Raw genomic sequence first — 22,980 nt, 5'->3', positions numbered from 1 at the left:
GTCTGAGTCTTGGAGTGATTTAGTTTGACAGTTTCATTTTCATTTGGAATGGAATTGTATTTTTCGTTTTGTGTAGGCTGTTAATTACTTGGTGACTTACATTTTTTCAACGTATAAGATTATTGTATATACGTGATTGCTTTGCTTCTTACAATTTTCTTTTCTATATACCTTAACTGAAAATATAAAAGGGTTAGGGTTGTATTTTCCTGTATTCTACAATCTTCTGAAAATCTCAGAAGAGCTACCTTTTGTGTTATTGTTTAGCTATTTTTGCATTGCAGTGGATATGTAAGTAATCTTTCTTGGTTTCTGATAGTATAATAATACTAACCAATTATTAATACTGACTAAGTTTTATTAACTGTTTGTTACAAACATCTAACATGCTATATCTACGTCTAGTCTACCCATTAGCAATGCAATATAGACTAGCCTAGTATAGGCTGTCTAATGGAAGTAGGTTGTTAGTCTGTTAATTTTAGATAATTAAGGGACAGAATATGATAAGCAGATCTATTGGGGTAGGGTACGATAAGAGGACCCGGTTTTTTATATCGAAATTGGCAAACGATATTACTTAATCATAACCATTGATATGATATAATCAATCGATACTGATTAATTATTTTGAACCATTAACTTAAATAATCTACATCAACAGCTGTAAACACTTTCAAATAATACTCGTAATGTATAATATATGATAATATTTTAGCAAACTAAATGACATTGCTTTGAAAGATGATAGACATGTTTTTTTGTGACTTCAACATGTTGGACTCGTACCGAAAAACCCATTATGTGAAATTTGTGGGAAAGAAACAACTGTAACTGTGAGAGGAGCAAATATGGTCGTCTTCAGTTTTCCTAATTTCGGTTATAATAATTTGTTTGATCACTGTAAATATTAAATTCATATTTTATTTTAAAACATATGATTGTTATTGAGGACTATATATACTTTTATATCGATTGATAGTGTAGGATTTGAGATGCGAATATTAGGTATCGATGATTACATTCTTCGATATAAAAAACCGGGTCCGCTTATCGTACCCTACCCTTATATTGTTTTGTATAATCAAATATTTCATATTAGGGTATATCTGAACTATAAATCTGAAGGCCTAATCTTCAGGATAATTTTTAAATTAGCTACATTAGCAACAACAATCTAAAACCAATTTTATAAATGTTTTAAAACAGTAGGCTATGTTTCATTTCCAGAAAGAATGTTTAGATGGTTGCAATCCATAAATGCACAATAACTGATAATATGTTTGAAATTTTAGGGGATAGGTCAATACAATAAGCGGACCCGGTTTTTTATATTGATATTGACAAACAATATTAGTTAATTATAACATTCTATATAATAACTAACTGACACTGATTTTTGAACAACTTGTATCAACTATAACCACTTTTTCATATAATAAATAATATTATATGAATATAAATAATATTTTCTTTTATAGATAATAACAGACAGTCAAAAGCTTGTGGAGGACAGTGAAGCGAAGTTTAATAAGTGGCATATCAGCCGACCTGTTTGCAGATCGTCTCTGTTAGTATTTGTGCAGAAGAGAAGTACAGTTTTCTAGAGAAGATGCTTCAACAACTTCTTGAAAACGTTTAATTATTGCTACACAGGACGAGAAAACCTGGGGGAGACTTTAACAAACCGCCTACTCTTGTTATTTAAGATCTTAGTTTTGGTTGAAGAATTATGGAAGATGTCTCATATTAAAAATATAAGTAATACACATCCAAATGCTTTTTATGTAAATGTAAAGAAATTTTTATAGCTTATTTAAGAAAAATCTAAACTATAAACTTTACAAAAAAACTAACAAGTGTTTGGATGCATATTAATTATATATTTTTTCAAACTCAAAGTAATTTCACTACAGCTGTTAAGAGTTAAACTTCTACATTTTGTAAAAGTAAAAATATTTGTTTCTATTAACTGCCTCCTGGGATTAGCTGCCTTTTAAGAAGGGATGGAAATTGGTAATTGTTTACTTTAGCTACTTTATACTATTTGTCAAAATTTCAATTTAAAGTTAAAAACAAGATATAGGAGAGTAGTAGAGTAGATATAAAAGGGATGAAAGCCTAAATAATACCTGAAGTTACGTCGGAATAGTACCGATCCGAAATGCCCCCGGCATCAGTGCATGCTTCAGTGGAAATAAGGTGCATAATGGCAAACAAGGGCAAAGAAGAAACAACAACGGGGAGACTAATAAATGGCCTACACTAGTTATTTGGTTGTTTTTCTCGAATGGTTCAATATATTATGCAAACTCGATATTTAAATCGTAAATAATAAGAGTTATAATAAATTACTACAACAAGAATCTCGTACATTACAATTTTAAAACCAACTATGCTTAGACTTCAGATATCAAAGAAACCTTACAATATTTATAACTTATCCAGCTTGATATCGATGAGTAACCGCTTTTTTGAAATGGAGAAAAGAATTCTCCCTATGGTTTACCGAGCCAAACCCACATGTTGAAGCCACTTAATCTTGTCACTTGTGAGAAACATCTTATATATTTTCCTCATATTCATCACCATTTTAAAAGTCTCAAAATATTAATTACTTCTTGCTGTTTATTGTTTACATTAACATTACTATAACTAATAAGTTGAAATCAGATGCTAAGTTAAATAAATTGTAGGCTAATATCAAATTATTCCTTCGGATAAAAACATTGAACCGTTTGATAAAAACAACCGAATAACGAGTGTAGGCCGCTTATTAAAGTCTACCCAATAAAAATAAAACATATCAGCCTTATGATTAAATAGTTTTTGAAGATCTCAAAGCAAACATCAATGTGATAGTGATATTGCCCAGTTGTTTGATGATTAAAATTGAATTATGATATATTCTCATAACAGCTTTTGATAAATGTAGACTAAATGGCTGATAGTTACACAGGTTAAAAAATTTAATTACCTTATGTACGAAAATAAATTAGTATTGAATAGTAAAACACCTAAATACAACACACTCTCCTAAGGTGATCCAATCAACTTTGGATTTGGAAAATATTTGTTTGTGTCAGATTCATAGCTGTTTAACTTCACTGAATACAGACAATTTAGAAACTCTTTTTGATCCCTGATGAAATTTTATACATTTCTAGTTATAAAGTTTGGGATATTTTAATCAGACCTAAATAAAAATGGCAAAAGATAAAAATAAAATTATTATATCATGTACATGATATTCTGGGAAGTTCATATTTGGAAATTAATAACAAACAATCCTTGAAGCTAACTCATGTATATAACATAACAATTTCACACATTTATCTTCAACCATTTGTATTTGAGCTTAATTAAAACATTTCATACTTTAAAATCACTGTAATTTCACATGGAGTGATAATAAAAGTGTTGTACTTTTTTTTATTCAGAGAAGTTATTTGAAAGAGCTATGAATTTAACATAGAAGTATTTTCCAAACTCTAAATTGATTGCACCACCTTAACTGTTATACTCTTACTGAAACACAACTGAGGGAACTTCCTACCTTTTTTAACTGGATTAATAAAAAAATAAAAGTTTATGTTAATTGGGCATGTTTGGCAGGAAATTGACACTACTATCCATTATCTATACAGATTTATCACAATGTCTTTCAAACTTTACTTCTTACTTTAATGTAATACTCCACTTAGTTTGTAATCTAAGGAGTTTTTTTTTGTAAATCTGGTCCGGCTCCCAAATTCGAAAGACCTTACTGTATTATTCAATAGAATGATAAATCCATTGTATTTACGTAAGGAGTTACAAGAAGTGTAAATATAGAAAAGAAATAATCATTGTATTCCAGGACATTCGGGCATTTGTCTAGTAATAAATAGTAAATGTTTGCTAAAGAATGTATAGACAATAGTACCATACAGAGATTCAAGATATTCACATATCATTTGAGGATGAGCTTGTCTCATTGAAGAAGTAAATTTATGTCATAAATTATATTTTGAGTATATATAACAGGAAGTGTTCTGCTTATATGAAATTTGTGCTATCTGGTCTTGTAGATATCTATGAAATCTATTCTGGCCTGAGAAGAGGGTTGAAAGTGGAAGCCAATCATGCTCAAAAGGTTGAAAGTGACCTGAAGTCCATCCTGATCAACTTTTGGCAACACTAGGTATATTCAGGAAGTAAGTTACTTTGTACTGTTTCCTGTATTATAGATCCCATGATGACTTTAACTGAATACATAGCTTGCTGTTTTGAAGAATGGGTGGAATTTGGGTCTTGTTAAGTGGATTGCTCGCTTTTCACATACAATATATATATATATATATACAATACGAGCAATCCACTTAACAAGACCCAAATTCCACCCATTCTTATATATATATATATATATATATATATAGAATGAGTTCCACCCATATATATATATATATATATATATATATATATATATATATATATATATATGTAGTTGTATGTGTTCTTCTCTTTCAGTTTTGTCAGCTAAAAAAGAAATCGTATACCAGTTCTTGAAATTTTTTTTCAGGTATTAGCATTTAATTTAACAATGGGAAATGTCAGAAACATTCCTGTCAGTCCATTTTCAAGAGTATTGGGACCCTCTTCTCAATATGCCTGTTTAATATTAAACATAAAACTGAAACTTAAAAGCTGTCTTAAACGAAAACATGCAAAGAAGGTTCATTGACAAAAAATCTTTAAAACTTCTTAATTTCTGACTTTATCAAGTTATCTGCTCTATCACAGGTCATTTAATCATGGCAGCTAAGATCAACTGAAGAAATTCTTATGATAATAGCATAAAGCCAATGTTGAAGATGGATCTTGTATTGGTTATTCTTAATTCGATCTCTACATTAAAAACCACAAGAACCAATATTTATAACTTTTTATTTTGTGAGGTCTTTCGATAGCAAGGCTATCTTCTCCAGACACATCAAAAAAGATGTGATAAACACAACATTGTAAAAAATAAATAGACTAGGAAGTATTATAATTTTTTACTTAATGAAAAAACTTTACAGTTCTCAAATTTTGTATACCAGCTATCAACCTTACAATTCTTTTCTGACAAAGGAAAACTTCATGCTCACCACTGCTATTACCTCAAATTATAATACTGTAGGTTAGGTGAGAATAGAAAAAGGAAAATATGCCATTAACAGAGAATCTAATCTAATACTAAGCTTAAATTTAGATAAAAGAAAGTAAACCCTACGTAGTCTGGTGACAACCTGATTTGTATATGATTGCCAACTAAGTTTATTATCCAAATGAAAATCCAAAAGGCAGATTTTTCTTTTAAATTTTTTTTTTTTTAAAGTAAATATTATATTTTCAGTTTTATAATAATTAAGTTTTAAAAAGTTTGATGAGAACCAGGAAGCTGCTTTTTAGATTGCTAAAACACTTTCATTTGTGATATGTTCAAGTGAGTTACCTTCAATGAGCAAAGACGTGTTGTCGGCGTAGGGAATAAGATGATGTGGGAATTTAAAAGACAGATCATTAATCATCACTATGATCATTTGACAAATGTCTACATTTTTACTTATGTGGAGTTATTCAATTTGTCTTAAGTTATTAATTTAATTTGTTTGGCTGTTTCAGAGTATTATGGACGAGAAAGATTATTCCTGTGCCGATGATCTTATTAAGGATCTTAAAAAGCATTTAGCCATACATCCAATGGCAGTTGTTGGTCCCACCTACCATGGTAAGTATTAACAATAATTTTATACAAATAAAATAAAAATTAATTTATATACAATAATTTGTATTATCCACTCTATATTACATATTTTTTTATATCAATCCTATCCATGTTGAGTAGTTTTACTTTTAGTATTTTAGTAGAGACAAAATAGAATTTTAGATTATATAATATTTACTTAAATAATTCCTCTTGGAATTGATATTATGGAAGAACGCACTATATGTTTATCATTATTTTTTTAGATCACCTTTGTGAGCTTCTAGAATTTATGTTTATCTGAAATTTAGCCAAAGTTACTGTATTAGATATATTCATGATCTTCTGTAAATGTTAAACTTTTTAATAGTGTGTAAAGGTTCTCTTATTTTTGAGAATCTGTTAGATTGCAGTGTACTTAAATCAGCTAATTGAATCAGAATAATTGATTTTGTTATAAATTAATTTATTATACAAGATTCAAGATTCTTTATTTGTCTTTAAACATATATAAATGCAATTGACATCGTCAGAATATTCATATAACTAGCCAATACCAAATTCCTTAATTTCTTGTATACAAAATTGTTCAATAAGCCTATAATAAAATAAATAAATAATTAAAAACTAATGTACAACTACAATAAATAAGTTCATAACATAACAACAATAAATAGAATATATAAGAAGTAATAACAGAGAATAAAACAAATAACAACTCAACAAATTTGTAACGGTGGCGTCAAAATTGAAACAGGACAAATGCTCATCAAAAGGCTTTGTCCAATGAGAAATAATAAATAAACTTTAAAAGAAACAAGAAAGATAGAAAAAGTAGACTAAAATTTTATTTCACTAGTGTCACAGGACAAATACTCGTCAATTGAATAAAAGCCTTTGTCCTTCAACCAACTACTAATAGAAGTTTTAAACTTGACAATACTAACTCTCCAGGCGTTATCAGGCAAGTTTTTGAAAAGTTTAATTTCCATGCATAAATCACTTTTCTTAGTTTTTTCCAGCCTAAAATTTACCATTTCTACGAGGGGTATCCAAAAAGTAAGTTTCCCTGTTCTGTAAAAAGACGCGTACGTAACACAGCGTGCAGCTGTGGGTGGGGATATGTAGCGCGGTTCGGTTGGCAACAGGTGCGCCGGTCACTGGCCCATTGTCACGCTTCTCAGTCAGTTGCTGCCCAAACATCATGGAGACTCCACTGCGTTCTGCCGCCAGTTGCGAAGTCCGTAGTGTTATTCGTTTCTTGACCGCCAAAAACGAAACTGCCGTTGAAATTCATCGTCAGTTGTGTCAAGTGTATGGTGAACATGTTATGTCCGTTCAGATGGTCCGTCGTTGGCGTGCAATGTTTTTGGAAGGAAGAGGAAATGTTCATGACGATGAGCGTAATGGCCGACCAGCCAATTCTCGGCAACCTGACGTCATTAATGCTGTACGAGCAGTTATTGACAATGATAAGCGAGTGACTCTCGATGAAATTATGGATAAACTGCCGTCAAGTGTTGAAGTTAGCCGGTCATCTGTGCACAATATCATGACAGATCTTCAGCTTGCAAAAGTGTGCAAGATGGGTGCCTCGCTTATTGAGCAATGCCCATAAACAACAACGAATGGCTGCTGCCCAGTCTTTCTTGCGATTGTTTGACGATGAAGATGAAAACCTTTTCAGTAGAATAGTCACTGGTGATGAAACATGGATTCACCACTCAACTCCAGAGACCAAACGCCAGAGTATGGTGTGGCAAAAAAAAGGAGAGGCAGCTCCTCAAAAAGCCAAAGTTTTTGAGTTGGCAGGAAAGGTAATGGCTACAGTTTTTTGGGACTGCCGTGGAGTGTTATTGATTGACTATCTTCCTCGTGGCGAAACCATAAATGCAGAAAGGTATTGTGAAGTTCTCACCAGACTTCGGCGGGCAATACAGAATAAACGGCGCGGACTTTTGTCGCACACGGTTCTGCTTATTCAAGATAACGCCCGACCACACGCTGCTCGTGCAACAATGGAACTTTTGAGGAAATTTAAGTGGGATGTTTTTGGTCATTCTCCATACTCACCAGATCTTGCGCCTAGCGATTTTCATCTGTTTCCGGAGCTGAAAAGACACCTTGGCGGTCGGCGATTTGCCAACAGCGATGACCTTCAAAATGAGGTGGATACTTGGCTTAAAAATTTGGCGGGTGAATTTTGTGATGCTGGAATAAAAAAACTACTTCCTAGATACCAAGAGTGCTTAGAAAGGGATGGTAACTATGTACAAAAATAAGGTATGATGTAAAAAGTTGAATAAATGTGTTTCAGTTATTTTTTGAGTCTTTTTAACTTTTTCATAATTAATGGAAACTTACTTTTTGGATACCCCTCGTAGCTTGCCTTTGTTCCTTGTATTATAATTATGTATATTTTGTCTGAGCTGATATGTTTCTAAATTTTCTTTACATTTTAATAAACATGAATATATATACATACTTGACTATCTTCCTCGTGGCGAAACCATAAATGCAGAAAGGTATTGTGAAGTTCTCATCAGACTTCGGCGGGCAATACAGAATAAACGGCGCGGACTTTGACTAGGATAGCCAGTTATACTACTATAAAAAAAATTGAATCATGACCTGAGTAAAGAAAAATACAAAGTTTCCATCCAATGCAAAAAATATTTCTTCTAGGCGGGGTGTGAAAAAGAACATATTCAGTATTTCCCTCCAAGTCTCAAAGAATCAAGAAAGGTTGAAAAAAGAAAGAACATACTTTCTCTATTGGCTCATCAATGTTGTGTAAGTCAGACAAACAAAAAATACAACTTTCAAAAATACCCCCGATGTATCAAAACTGAAGCCTAAAAATCAAAGTGTGGATGAGTTTTTTACAAAAAATATTGAATTTTACCTTCAAATTATAAATAAAAATCAAAATCACACTAGAAAACATTGCCTTACTAAATTTCCCCACCTCCTGAGACACTGCCCCAGCTTTCACCAGTTTTTTTGGGAACGTTGGAACAGGAAAATACTTCAAGCAGTCCAGGGAACATCTAAGTCTTACCCACCCATACCCACACTATCTCCCAGGAACCTGGAATGCAGATCCTTGTGCAGGCAGAAAGTACACCAGCCCAATTCTTTTTTAGGCCAAAAAGAAAACACTAAGTCCAGGAAAAATACAAAAGTCCACATCTATGAGAATAAACATTTTTCATCAAAATATAGATAGAATGGGGAACAAAATTGACATGCTAAATCACCTACTACACTCCAACAGTCCAGATGTAGTTGTACTAACTGAACATGGCCTTAAACAGGACACAATTTTAAATGCTAAGCTAATGGAACTACACACTTGTGACTGCCTACAGTAGGGAAAAACACATTAAAGGAGGTGTAGCCATATACAAACACTCTGGGTTTACCAAAGAAACTCATAACCTGGATGTTTGAAAATTACAGCGAGAAATGGAGTGTGAAATATCTGCAATAAAAATAAAACTCATTAGGAAAACACATTTATGTGTCCTAGGTGTTTACAGACCGCCAAATGGATCTTTAGACACTTTTCATCATAGCTTGACAGAGGTATTGGACAAAATGGACGCCTGTCAGTGTAACATCATTATTGCTGGAGACTTTAATATTGACTCCCTGAAAGACTCAAGAGAACAAAAAGAGATAACGGAACTCCTAGCATCATACAACATAACAAGAATGACTCTCCCACCAACACGCATAACAGCCAACTCTGTGACTTCAATAGACGCTATCTGTACAAACCTGGAGACCAACAAAGTGACTGTAGATGTTTCACATACTGGACATATCAGACCACACAGGACAATTTTGTACCATAGAGCTACCTGAAAGGTGTTCAGTCAAATCGTTCACAAAACGCAGACATCTGAATAAAAGAAATCTTTCTGAATTAAAAAATCTCGTAGCTGCAGAAAACTGGGAAAATGTCTTAAACACTGACAATGTTGACGAAGCATATAATAACTTCAGTAATACCATTGTAAGAGCTTTGGACTGTACATGCCCATACAGAAATGTCGCAGATTACCCAGCGACGGTCACATATAAAGATGGTCTACAATGAAGAAACAAAGGTCCTGAAAGATGAATTTCTTAAAGCTCAAGAAAATTATAGATTGACAGGAAACCAGGAAGACAAAGCTGAAGCTGCTAGGAAAAAGAAACCTATGACTTGAAGCTTAAACAACTTAGAAGTGAAGCAAGCACTGAACACATTGCACAGGCTAGTAACAAGAGCAAAGCAATATGGGATGTCATAAACAGTGAACGGAAAGCAACACATGAAACTTCAGAAGTAACTATGACATGCTTAAAAATTGGTGAACAGGAAGTGACAGATGCTACAAAAATTGCAAATAATATTAACTCCTTTTTTTCAAAAATTGCTGAAGAGACACTTAGGAACCAAGTGAGGCATAACTACTCGCAGGAGAACCTCACTGAAATTGCAACCCCTCTATCTATCCTTCATCCCTGCAACAGCTGAAGAGATACAGACAATTATAAATTCCATTAAACCAAAATCATCAGCAGGTATTGATGACATATCTTCAAAAAATCATCAAAATCTGTGGAAGAACTCTTCTGACTCCAATTTAGCTATCTGTAACAGGTCCCTTAACCAAGGCATCTTTCCCTCCAGACTTAAAATTGCTAAAATATATCCCAAACACAAACAAGGAAAGAAAGATGAACCAGCCAACTATAGACCCATCTCTCTCCTACCTACTACTTCAAAAATTATTGAGAAAATAGTTCTTGCCAGACTACTCACACACCTTCAACAAAATGGCCTCTTGACAGACAAGCAACATGGCTTTACAAAAGGGAAGTCAACAACAACTGCAATTGCTGATCTGGTAGAGTTCATAGTAGAGAACATAGAGTCCGGCAACACCATCTCCAGCGTATACTTAGACCTGGAGTAAAGGCATTTGATTGCCTTGGTCACGATCTCATTTTGGCTAAATTAAAAAGCCTAGGCATTATAAAAACAGCCCTAAAATGGTTCGAAAGCTTACCTGAAAGGACGGACCCAAGTAGTAGAGGTGAAGAAAAATGAACATGGGCAAACAAGTACTGTGCGATCAGATCCAATACCAACAAGAAAAGGCGTACCACAAGGATCAGTCTTAGGGCCAGTAACTATTTATTTTATTTACAAATGGCCTACCAAAGTACATGACACCATACAGTGAAACAATTATGTATGCTGATGACACTGTGCTCTTATTAGCCAGTAATAATAACGAACATTTGGAAATTGACAAATACATATCTGTCAACATGGCACAACAATACTGCATGAGTAATGACCTTGTTTTTAATCAAAATAAAACTAAACAGATGTATTTTGGAAGAAATAGAAAGGACTCAACAGCACTCCCTGATCTTCAGAATGTAAACATGCTGAAACACCTAGGTGTAACACTTGATAGTGATTTATCATGGAAAAATCATGTAGACAATCTGTGCAAAAAACTAAGCTCTGCCATATATGCCATAAAAAGAACCTCAGCAGTCAGTTCTCCAGAAGCTTCAAAAATAGAATACCATGCCCTTTTCCAAAGCCACTTACAATATGGAATAGTTTGTTTGGGGGGAACTTCAAATGCCAACCTGCAAGCGCCTACTGAAATTGCAAAAGAGGGCTCTCAGAATAATGACTGGTCAAGGCCCAAGAGAAAGTTGTAGAAATACATTCAAGGATTTGAAGATTCTTACAGTTATTTACATTTACATATTGGAAACTGTTCTCTTTTGTGTTACTAGAGACCTAACAAGGCATAGAGATCTGCATGGACACAACACAAGACATGCAGGCAACTTCCACCTCCGGCACACAGAACAGCCACCTATGCAAAAAAACCATCTTATGCTGGAATCAAGATATATAACACACTGCCTGAAGACTTGAAGACCAACAGCCCACAGAACCTGAAGAAGGAACTCCGGACCTGGCTCCAGGAAAGACCCTTCTACAGCATGGAAGAGTTCTTCAATTGGGAGGGACAATGCATGAAGACCCAACTCATGAGGAAGAAGATATTTTTTGTCTTTAAACTTGACATGTATTCTAATCTTGATGATTATGAATAAAGAATTTCTGATTTCTGGCAGAGTCATAATTTGCAATTCTTTGAAAAGGGGCTTGCAAGAAGTTCTGTCAGGTAAACCTTTAATAACTCTTAGCGCCTTTTTTTGCCATATAAAAGCTTTTTGAGCAGCGCTACTATTTCCCCATAACAAAATTCCATACATTAAAAGTGAATTAAAGAAGGCATAATAGGCTGTCATGAGCATATCCATGCTAACACAGAATCTTAATTTTCTAAGTAAGTAGATGACTCTTGCCAATTTTTTACACATCATTTGCACATGTACATCCCAGCTTAGCTTACTATCCAAATATATTCCTAAAAGTTTTACAGGGTTAAAATTTAAATCATCATAATTATTATTATCAAGAGAGAAACATATATTCTCTGTTTTATCACGGTTTACAACTAGAGAATTAGATCTGAACCATTCATTTGCATCATCTAGCAGCCTCCTACGATTTATCAATAACTGGTCTATTTTTTCATTGCTACTCACTAGGGTGGTGTCATCAGCATATAGTACAGAAAAACATGGTATATTGTGTGCAAAGTCATTCACAGCCACTACAAACAGAAAAGGCCCTAACACTGAAGCCCTAACACTGAACCTTGTACCCCTATTGTAACATTTTTAAGATCCGATTTGTCTCTACCTTGTACTACCATTTGTTTTCTACCATTGAGATATGATGAAAAGAGCTTCAATTCCTCACCTTTTACACCGTAACCTTCTAGTTTTTTTAAGAGTAATTTATGTGGAATACAATCAAAAGCTTTAGATAAATCTATCAAGGTAGCTGAACAAATCATTTTATTTTCAAAGCCATCTAAAACATTCGAAACCACTGACTCCACAGCTTGAATTGTATTACGGCTAGGTATAAAACCAAACTGTTCTTTACAAATGTACCCCTTGTTTGACATATAAAAATATAATTGATTCTTAATGCAGTACTCAAATACCTTGCTAAAAATTGGAACCAATGATATAGGACGATAACTAGCAGGATTAGACTTGTCACCCTTCTTATAGATAGGGGTGACTTTAACAACTTTCAAAACTCTTGGAAAAATACCTTGCTGAAGCATAATATTGTATAAGTATACTAAGGGTTTCAATATAAATAGAATTACTTCCTTTAAGATCTTATTGGAAAATCCATATATGTCTTCACAAGAAGAAGAACTCAACTCTTTTACACATTTTAAGACATCATATTCTGTAATGTTGCGCCATCTATTCTAAAATTACAAGATATGTTATTATGACTAGATATAAGGTACTGATTTAAAAATTTTAAAGCTCTGGTCTCATCATTTATGACATTATTATTCAAAAGATAAGCAACATTGGTAAAATACTCATTAAGTTGTTTTGATTCAATATTATTTGTTTCACCTCCTTTACCATTTTGACAAGTTTCAGCTTTAATAATGTTCCATGCTGCTTTACACTTGTTATTAGACTTTTCAATGTAGTTATTGTTTGCTGCTATTTTTGCCTGCTTTATTTTAAATCTATATGATCTTTTTGCCACCATATAGTCATTCTTAAACCTATTTTTCTCTAAATCACTATTGCATTTCTGAAACCTATCATACAACAACAACAATATCTCTCTTGATTTTTTAAGTTCAGGAGTAAACCATTTGACTTTTTGTTCTCTTTTTAAGGATGTAGACTTAATTTCTCTAACATTACAACAATAATTATAAGTATCTGATACTATTTTTATAAAATAACTAAACGCTTCATCTACATTACTAAAAGAACTTAGCTCTAACCAATCTAATAATTCAAGATGATTTTTAAATACAGCAATTGCACATGGTTTTACATTCCTAATACTACGATACATAACTTCTTTTTCTTTGGTTAACAAGGTTTTATTATTAAATGTAGCAATAACACTAGAATTGTCTGATAGATGAGCTTGAAAGACTTCACAATTAGTTCTATTTGGCAACTCATTAGTTATGATGTTATCTAAGCAGGCATTTTTTCTTGTGTTTTCTTTATTTAGGCAATACAGATTATATGATCGTAGAAGGTTTAGAAAAGTTTCACTTTTAGTTGTATTCTTTTTTATGTTTATGTTAAAATCCCCTGCTATGATTATTGTCCCAACATATTTATGTACTAAAAATTTAAGAAAAATATCAAAAAGGTAAAGGTAAGTAAAATACATCAGAAGACAGTTCCATAACTTAAACATGAGATCATTTAAGCACAGTAAATTTTGTACTATAATTTTTGTTAACAGAAGTTTAATGAGGCTCTAATTAAATTGTTTGTTAATATTGAGATTAAGAAAGTTATAGAAAGACACAAGTTTAGTTGTTAAATCATGGTGACCAATGTTGTCAAAGCCTTATAATAAAAAAATTGGCTATTGGCATTCTTTAATTTTAAAGTATTGTCTTCAAATCAGCATCCCATTTGTCATAGTGTGTACAGAAATTTTGAAGTTACAGAAAATGTTTTTGTCAATATAACGATGATGTCATTTGCAAGTAAAATTAAATTTTTATTCATATGTGCTGGAACATAATTTATATAATTAACTAAAACTCAAAAATAATGCCTAATTGAGTTTTGTAGAATATAAGTTTTGCAAATTAACAATTTTACATGAATATTAAGTAATTGTTTCAATTAGTTGTCCTTTGGAAATGTAATGAAAATAAAATGGAAATAGTATAAAATAATTTGTATCATCAGTTCTCTAAAGTTTGTGGATCGGTAAGTAATCTACACAATAAAAAGCCTTGGACAGTTCAATCACTAACAGTAACTACTGTTAAATCATATATAACATTTCTTTTAAAATCCAGTACTGTTAACTTTTCTTTAATACAATTGTGTGTTAAATATTGCTACTTACTATTTTACAAATTAATAATCTCTTCAAGCATTTGGAAAAACAGAAGAGTACAGAAATTGGTTGGCAATTGTCAATGTCAAAACTAATTGTACTTTTCATAAATAGGATGTATGTGAGCGTAATCTACTTTGTTAAAGAAAGTGCAATAACACCCAATAATTGATTAACTGTTATTGTGAGGGTTTTATAAGTGCATTAACAACATTAATTATGTTATGGATACATCTTCTCATCCAACAAATGTGATAGATTTGTTCATGTTCCGTATTTGCATAAATGATGGATTTGGCACATAATTTTTCTACTGTCAAGCTTAATTTTAGAGTATGCCTACTCAAAATTATTGGCTATTTAATTTAAATGCATTTTTAACGTAATACTTTAGTGCTTTACACATACAGAAAACAGCAAATAGCAGTACTAAGACATTCGTAATTCTATTGTTATTTCAAATCGCCTGCTGTCAACAAACTATATATTTTGTTTCTCTGCTGATTGTGAAAATAATGTTTCAGCCGTGAATAAGAGGATAGCAGATTTATACTTTCTTAAACAAGAAGAACTAAAAGGCATTTACCACTTAACGGAGGCCCATGCAGCTACTTTACGCCTTCAGACTGTAATTAGATACGACTACAAGGACGATCAGTGAGAATATCAGTTTGATAGACATTTCTCTTAACCTATTTCTCTCCTTTAACTTTAATTTAATAGCTGTATGGAAAGTAATATAAGTTTGATTGTAAAATATATAACACTAAATTAAAATAAAATGCAATATTCTTAATTCAATTTAAAAGAATTTTATATTTTTCAGGCTTAATTTTTTTTATTTCTGTAACTTTTGTCAATCAGAGTTAAAAAATCTGTTATCTGAGGTTATGAAATAGTTATTATTTTATAAAACTGTTTTAATATAACTTAATTTTTGTATAATTACTTTTCAGGTTGTTAATGTTTTTAAAATTTGACTGTTTTACTCTGTTTTAATAAATTATTAGCTGATACAACAATGTTATGAGATATCTTTGGGAATCACAATATGGGAAATAACAAGTTATTAAAATGTTTTTCCCCATAAGGTTGTCTTTTGCTACGATGTCAATTAGAACATTATCTTATTTTTCTAATTTATAGTTTTCAGTAGCATTACAGTTGTCTATCAGTATTCAACAATAAAATTTATTGGCACAATTAATGAAATTAAACATAATAGGCTCATTCATATAATATTAATTAATTGTAGGATTTCTAAATATATTGTAGACTAGAATATTACTGTTCATATTAAAGTACTCTTGAAAATTGTAAAATGCTTGTTGTGATACAAATTTTTTTATTTTATTATAAATTTATACTAATTTTATCTTTTGTTGTGAATAAATTTTGAACTGAATATTTTTTTGGTATGCGAATACTTGTTTTGTATTTGAACACATTGATTCCCATATTTTTACATCATGCAATAAATGTGTAACTATTAATATATAGTTAAGCTGCTAATAAAACGTTTGTGTCACACAAAGAAAACTTTAAAATATTTCCCACTGTAAATAATTTTCAACAAACTAATGAAAATGTAATAAAAAATGTAATTGTAGTTATAAATAGTACATTTATTAATGTGTATATTTATATTGTAATGAACTCAACAGTTTCCTTGCAAGATTTTGCAGAGGAGGTTAAGTGAGTTAAATTTGTTATCTTAATGTGTAGATGTGTAGTAGCTTATGTTGTTCATTAATCTAAAAATAAATTGTAATTTTCCAGAATTAAGAATCCTTCTAAAACACAACAAAACAAAGGTGTACGTTTTGCCCATGGCTTGCAGAAACAATATGTTGAGTTTGACAGTGAACTAGCTAAGCAAGAAGAAAGGGGCTTGTTGTCTCGATTAAGGGAGATGCCCAAAGGTATGTGTTTATCTTAAATAACTACTTGCCACCATTATATTAATTTAAAACACCCTAACATCTCTAAAACAAATTATCCCATTAAAATTATTTTTTTGCTGTAAAGTTCCTTTTTAAATTCCCTTTCATTTGATATCTCAAGTGGGGCATTTTATGATTTAAATTTTTAAAGTTTGAGGTGAAATTTTATAAATATATATTTTAGTTTATATAAATAAAAATGGAAGCTCAACAAAATTTGTAATACCTTAAAAGCAAGTCAGCCAATCAAATTTATGTTTTCACCAAAATGTTTCTTTTAATCTCCTTTTATTTTATTTGTCAATATCAAATCAAATCAAATCAGTTTTTTATTGCCGGAACATTATACAACGCATGGCAAATGTCATATTTTAACTTTTTACTGGCTAAAATTTTTGTCAAACACACCACAAGAAATCTCATTCAAACATACAAATTTTGCAAACGTACCTACATCCATTCATTCACCAATTATTCCCACTTCCCAGCGACGAATTTTGTCAGTCTTTTTAATTGGTGGTCTCTCCAATCATAAGGCAAAAAAACTCGTCAACATTATAAAATGTTTTTTTGACACTAAAAAGCGTTTCAAACGAGTTTTTAAACACTTTGAGTGTTGAAGTGTTTTTAATTGAATTTGGTAACTTATTGACGAATTGAACACCTGCCTGTGAAGGCAAGCGTTCATAAACCACTGTTCTGTGCCTACCAGTTCGGTAGTTATCTCTGCCTCTAGTCTCATACATATGTATGTCTCGCCATTCGTCATGGCACATTTAGACATACAAAACAGAGTTGTTTCCAAGATGTAGAGACTGGGCAGCGTCAACAGTTGCAAATTTTTGAAGGCTTCCTTGCACGTCTCTCTAAATTTCAACTGAGCGATAATGCGGATTGCTTGTTTTTGCAGCTTGAAACACTCTCAGGAATTGATTGTTTGCACAAGCTCCCCACAACAACCAGTCCGTAAGTGAGGTGGGTTAAATCAAGCCATAATACGCCATCATCAGAACTTGAGTCGGGCAGTATTTGGCTAGAGACCTCAAAAACATAAAATGCCTGAGGCCAATTTGGAGCAAACGTGGTCGATGTGATCGTTCCAAGTCAACCCTCGATCTAGGTATTATTCCCAGGAATTTTGAACAATATACTTCTTTCCAAGCATAGTGTCAGCCAACATAACAGCGGCTCATCATGACTATCTACTGGTCGTAAAGCAAAATTTATAAAATTGGATTTTGCAGAATTTGGTTTTAAGATTGAGGCTGTTAAAATTTTGGACACAGTTGTTAATTTCAACAAAACTATGCTGTTCCAAAGTCAATTTTGATTTGCTAGTGAAACAGAGAGTCGTGTCATCAGCATAACTGCACTAGTCTTCCGTGCAGAAGTGATGAACCTACATCATTGACATAGATCAGGAAGAGAATTGGACTGAGAATTGAGCCCTGTGGACACCATAACTCAGGTGAATTGGTTCAGATAATTTATTTGAGATCTGGGACAATTTGAGTTCTATGGCTTAGAAATGATCTGAGCCACTGGAGAGGCACGCCTCGGATGCCATGAGATTCAAGTTTGTCAAGCATTGTAAACATGGTCAACACAGTCGAATGCTTTCGATAAGTCCAGGAACACACTCAAATGTGTGATCCCGACGTTCTAGTCCTCTACAACCATGTCGACAAGAATTTACAACTGCGTCTATTGTCGACTTGCCCTTCCTGAAAAGCCAAACTGGTCTTCCGATAGCTGGTTGTGTTTATTCAAAAATTGAAGCATTCGTGTCAAGAAAAGCTTTTCGAATATTTTGCTCATAACTGGCAAAATTGAGACAGCCGGTAATTTTGTGGGGATTGGGGATCATCTTTCTTGAAAATAGGGGTTACTTTAGCGGTTTTGAGGAGTGAGGGAAAAACTCCTTGTTCAAAAGAGAAATTTACTAATTGGGGTTAATGGTCTCACAATATGCTTTGAACATTTTTTTATGAGCCACGTTGACATTGAATTTAAATCATTTGTTTTTTTGGCTGGGAGCTGCTGAATTATTTTTTCAAGCTCTTCCTCAACGACAGGTGCCAGTGCCAGGGAGGCTACTGGACATTGCCTACGTCTTGTGATTCCTTGTGGGGGTGATGGGCAAGGGCCTTGCTCACAAGCCACAGATCCGAAGAAATCTGTTAAACCTATTTGCAACCTCCACCGCGTCCTCCACAAGTCTATCACCACTTTTTTAATTTGATTTGTTTGTTACTTGATTTGTTTTTATTGTTGATGATGTCCCATACAGTTTTAGAAAATATTTTTGGAAGATATAATTGATTTGGGAAACATCATATGCCTTTGCAGCTTGGATAACTTTTCTATAAATTTCGTTTGTAATTTTCGAAAAAAAACCGCTTGAATTCTTCATTTTGGGACGTTTTTTGGATTTCTGAGAAAATCTTTAGTTTTTCTCTAGAAACCAAAATTCCTTTAGTTTATCCATTTGTTGTTTACCCTTTTGGGACAAACTTTTATTGGTTTTGAGTGGACAGTAAATGTCAAGATGAAAGTTGAGTGTATCACTAAACCTTTTAAAATGCTCATCTACTGAATGAATTGAATCTTGGTGTTTCCAATTTTCTTTAGAAAGGGAAGTGTTGAGGAAGAGCGATGTTTCCTGGCCTTAAGTCTCTTATTGTTTTCGTGATTTTTAGCTCCCTCTCGATTTTTACTCCACTAATTATGCCTCTTGGCCCATAGTGGGTCCGAGATAGCTGTATTGACCACGGACACTGCGACACTTGATAGATTGGAGATGATGTTTGTCAATTTGTCGACTGTGTTGAATGTGTCCACACGCGTTGGCGTTTTGACTAACAATTCTAGGTCAAATGACCTTAACAAGTCGACAAATCGTTTGGTGGAAGGATGATTAGTGTCCATTGCATTAATGTTGAAGTCACCCATTAGGACATAATCCTGTTGATGGCTAGTCAAATCCATCAGTAGGGCTTCAAAATGTGTAAAAAAATTTTCCTCATTGCCATTGGGAGACCTATAGATTCCGATGACGGTTTAATTTTGATCTGTTTGAATTGAATTTTATCCCAACTGCTTCAAAATCTTTTTCGCTAGTTTTTATGGGTGAAAATGGAGAAAAAGTATAATTTTTTCTAACAAAAATGGCGACTCTCCTCCTCCTTTTGGAAAGTTGTCGGCAATATGAATTAGCCAATGTGAAATTTGGAATTTTGCATAGGTCGATGTTCTTGTCATTAAAACCGTTCTCGGTTAATACAAGTACATCTGTTTTCATTTCTGCACACATCAGTTGAATTTCGTCAAGCTTGTTAGTGGCAGATTGGGCATTTTGGTGAAGCAGTCGGATTTGAATCTGATTGAGAAATTTTGAACTCGTTTTGTATTTGTTGGGTAACGTCAGTCAATTTTGTTCGTCGGCCAGGCGTGGGGCCCCTAAAAAAACAGAATCAAATTTGACCAAAGGCACCGGCGATGAGGTGGCAAGGGCGGACAGCTGTTGACGGCCTCGGCGAATGTCTTATTGCCAGGACGTGTCATCGCGCCCTCTGGAGATGGCACCAGCGCGAATCTCGAGGAAGCAGGTCCTGGCGTCATAAGTAGAGGAACCGGTCTCGATGTAGTGGACCAACGATGACCGGCTCCACAGGCTGCACTGCTGTTGGAGATAGTGCCTCCGAGCTCAGTTGCTGGCGATCTTTGCACAGGCAGTGAAGACAACGGAGTGGAAGAGGCCGCACAAGAAGAGGCAGCATGAGCAGGCGAGGTTGGGGGTCGGTATGGTTGGTGACTGACCGAAACGATCAAGACACCCCAACAGAAAGCTCAGCCAACAGCCGCTTGCCAGGCAGTCGCAAAGTGCATACCGTGTTGGGTAAACCAGCGTCTTCCGATCTCGTTGAAATTTAGCAACCTCTATTCCTTTATATCGAACAGACAGCTCCTCGATTGTAGAAGTTAACGAGGGCAATACGCTGGTTCACGGCGTGGTCCATAGAGAGATCATGTCCGATGCGGAACAGTTGACACGATGACGGCCGACGAGCTGAGGCGAGCAGTTAACTGTCGCTCTAGGTGCTCGAAGATGGTATAGGACTCATCGGCGGCGACATCGTTTGTTCCAGCGAACAGGACATAGCAGCTCCCAGGCGGAGGTAGACCATTATCAGTCACCGTCAGAAAGCTTGGCCCCCGGCCTGCAGGTGCGCCCACCCTGGTCGATGGACTCACGCGCTGTCGAACAAGGGCCGATCAGATGACGGACATGGCTGTCACCCTCGATATACACCGCTAGAAATGGCAACTTTTTTTTCTCCGAACCCTTAACATTTTGGGGGTGGTTATTACCTGGATGATGGATGTGCGATATATTTGAGATGTTGTTCCTGTGGGCATTTTTTGTTAATTTGAATTTTGAATTTTTGTTTTTTTGAACAGATTTTATATGGCGCTTATGCTCGGATAAAATATTTTCAGATTTTGGGGTTACTTTTTGAATTTCTTTTTGATTTATTTTGTACCACCACCCAGCCCTCATTTTCTGAATCGCTCCGAGTCTTACTTTTCTTCAACGTTTACAGCCTTAAAACACTCCAACTCAGCCTCCAGCACCTCCACGGTGGTCTTGAGGCTGGCAACTAAGTTGCGGATCTCACTGCAGCGCGGGTCTTGGCAGGTAGTAGACGACGACGACAGGGTCACATTGTACGCACAATCAGCTGTACGGCCAGCAGGAGTCTTGATCGTTCGACAAGTTCGCTACAAACAGCTGATCGGTGAATTGGAGAAGACGTGCGTCCGACTGAATAGAGTGGTCGAGAATTTGATCTCGTTCAGCCGTAAGTTGGTCGATACGCCTCCTCAATTCCAAGTTTCGGCTTCCAACCCACTTGAACTCCGAGGAAGGGCGGAGTCCGAGACGGCATCGGGCGATGATACGGCAGGAGATGGTGTGACGAGCGTAGCGGGTGACGGGTAGCCAGACGTTGCAGTTTGTGTCAGCGCATCAATGGGAGACCCAGGGTGCGTTGGAGAAGGCGTCGTAGAAGAGCGGGGCGTAGTGGTCTCGGCCGCGGGTGGAGTAGCCGGCAACGATGAGCTCATCCGAGGAGATGTAAGGACTCTCATCGTAACAGGGTGTGGTCCCGAGTGTTTACAGTGACTGTAGTAGCGGTCGTCCTCTCTGAATTAGATTTAATTGTGGCTCCACAGTTCCTTCCCAGGCAGCGCCAAATAATTTCTCCAGACTTTAATGAGTAGCTTTCACACGGTAATTTATTATTGTTAAACAGAATGTTTGGTTTCCCATTTTTTGTGAATTCAATTTTTAAACTCATGTCAGAAGTTTCTAGTTTGTTAGAAATAGTCAACGCAATAAAAACTTTAAAGAAAAATAAATAAATAAGTAGATAACAATTATATAAATAAATAAGTAGATAGCAGTTATATAAATAAATAAGTAGATTACAATTATACTAAAATAAACAAGTAGATAACAATTTTATAAATAAGTAACAGATTATAACATATTAAAAAGTGTAATAAAATTAAATGTGTTTACTGAATTAGCAAAAAGTTTAATCAGGTACTTGGACTTGAACCGGCGAACGTCAGGTTTACCGTCTCAGGACGTTACCGGTATAGCCACCAACGTTGATAAGATAACGATGCAATTCCCAATGATAGGACGCTCCGTAGATCGATAAAAACAACGTGGATGTATTACTGGTCGGCCAGTCTAACCTTGTTAGTTGAGTTGTTAGGCTAACTACGATCTGTTACTTACTCGCGTAATATGATATAGTCCGATACACTTATTAATTCAAAAAAATTTTATTTAAATACTAAGTTACTCAACTCTGGTCACTATAGATTACACTAAACTGCTTTAATTAAATTTAAAGTATGGAGCGTCGTTAACGATGTGTATGCAGTGCAGGACCAGGCCTACCAACCTACCAAGTCATATAGAGTAGGCCTACTTTGCTATTTAATTTTTTAAAGTTTTTGGTTTAGAAAAAGGAAAGGTTGACTTAACATAAACAATTGTTTCCCCATGGAAGTATATATTTGCCAGAAAGTCTATATGTATATAAATGTTTATTTTGTGTATAAATAAAGGCAGAAGATAAAAAGAAACCTTCTAGAAAAATAATATGTTTACCACTATGTATATATCTAAAAAGGTGGGTGTCAAAGGTCCTATTGTATGTCTACTCTCACCTATTCTAGAAACATCCAGACTGTCCACAATAGCAATTTCCTAC

The 22,980-nt window shown here is 34.2% G+C and overlaps 1 protein-coding gene across 3 annotated transcripts in view; it reads left to right on the top strand.

Moving 5' to 3' along the window:
- Positions 1–22,980, top strand: part of LOC124362398 (separin) — a 51,526-nt gene continuing 28,546 nt past the window's right edge. The window contains exons 1-6 of one of the 3 annotated variants that reach the window (XM_046816847.1): positions 1–291; positions 1,482–1,570; positions 4,071–4,196; positions 5,647–5,752; positions 15,272–15,404; positions 16,527–16,669. In XM_046816847.1, coding sequence (XP_046672803.1) covers positions 5,653–5,752; positions 15,272–15,404; positions 16,527–16,669 — 376 coding nt within the window. In that variant the 5' untranslated portion in view covers positions 1–291; positions 1,482–1,570; positions 4,071–4,196; positions 5,647–5,652. Of the gene's footprint in view, positions 292–1,481; positions 1,571–1,858; positions 2,017–4,070; positions 4,197–5,646; positions 5,753–15,271; positions 15,405–16,526; positions 16,670–22,980 lie in introns of those variants that run through there. The other 2 variants (XM_046816846.1, XM_046816848.1) reach the window with 2 other exon arrangements.

Source organism: Homalodisca vitripennis, chromosome 5, assembly GCF_021130785.1.
Source record: "Homalodisca vitripennis isolate AUS2020 chromosome 5, UT_GWSS_2.1, whole genome shotgun sequence".
In the NCBI taxonomy this organism is placed as follows: domain Eukaryota; kingdom Metazoa; phylum Arthropoda; class Insecta; order Hemiptera; family Cicadellidae; genus Homalodisca; species Homalodisca vitripennis.
The sequence above is the reverse complement of the archived record's forward strand: the minus strand, read 5'-3'. Positions and strand labels throughout refer to the sequence as shown.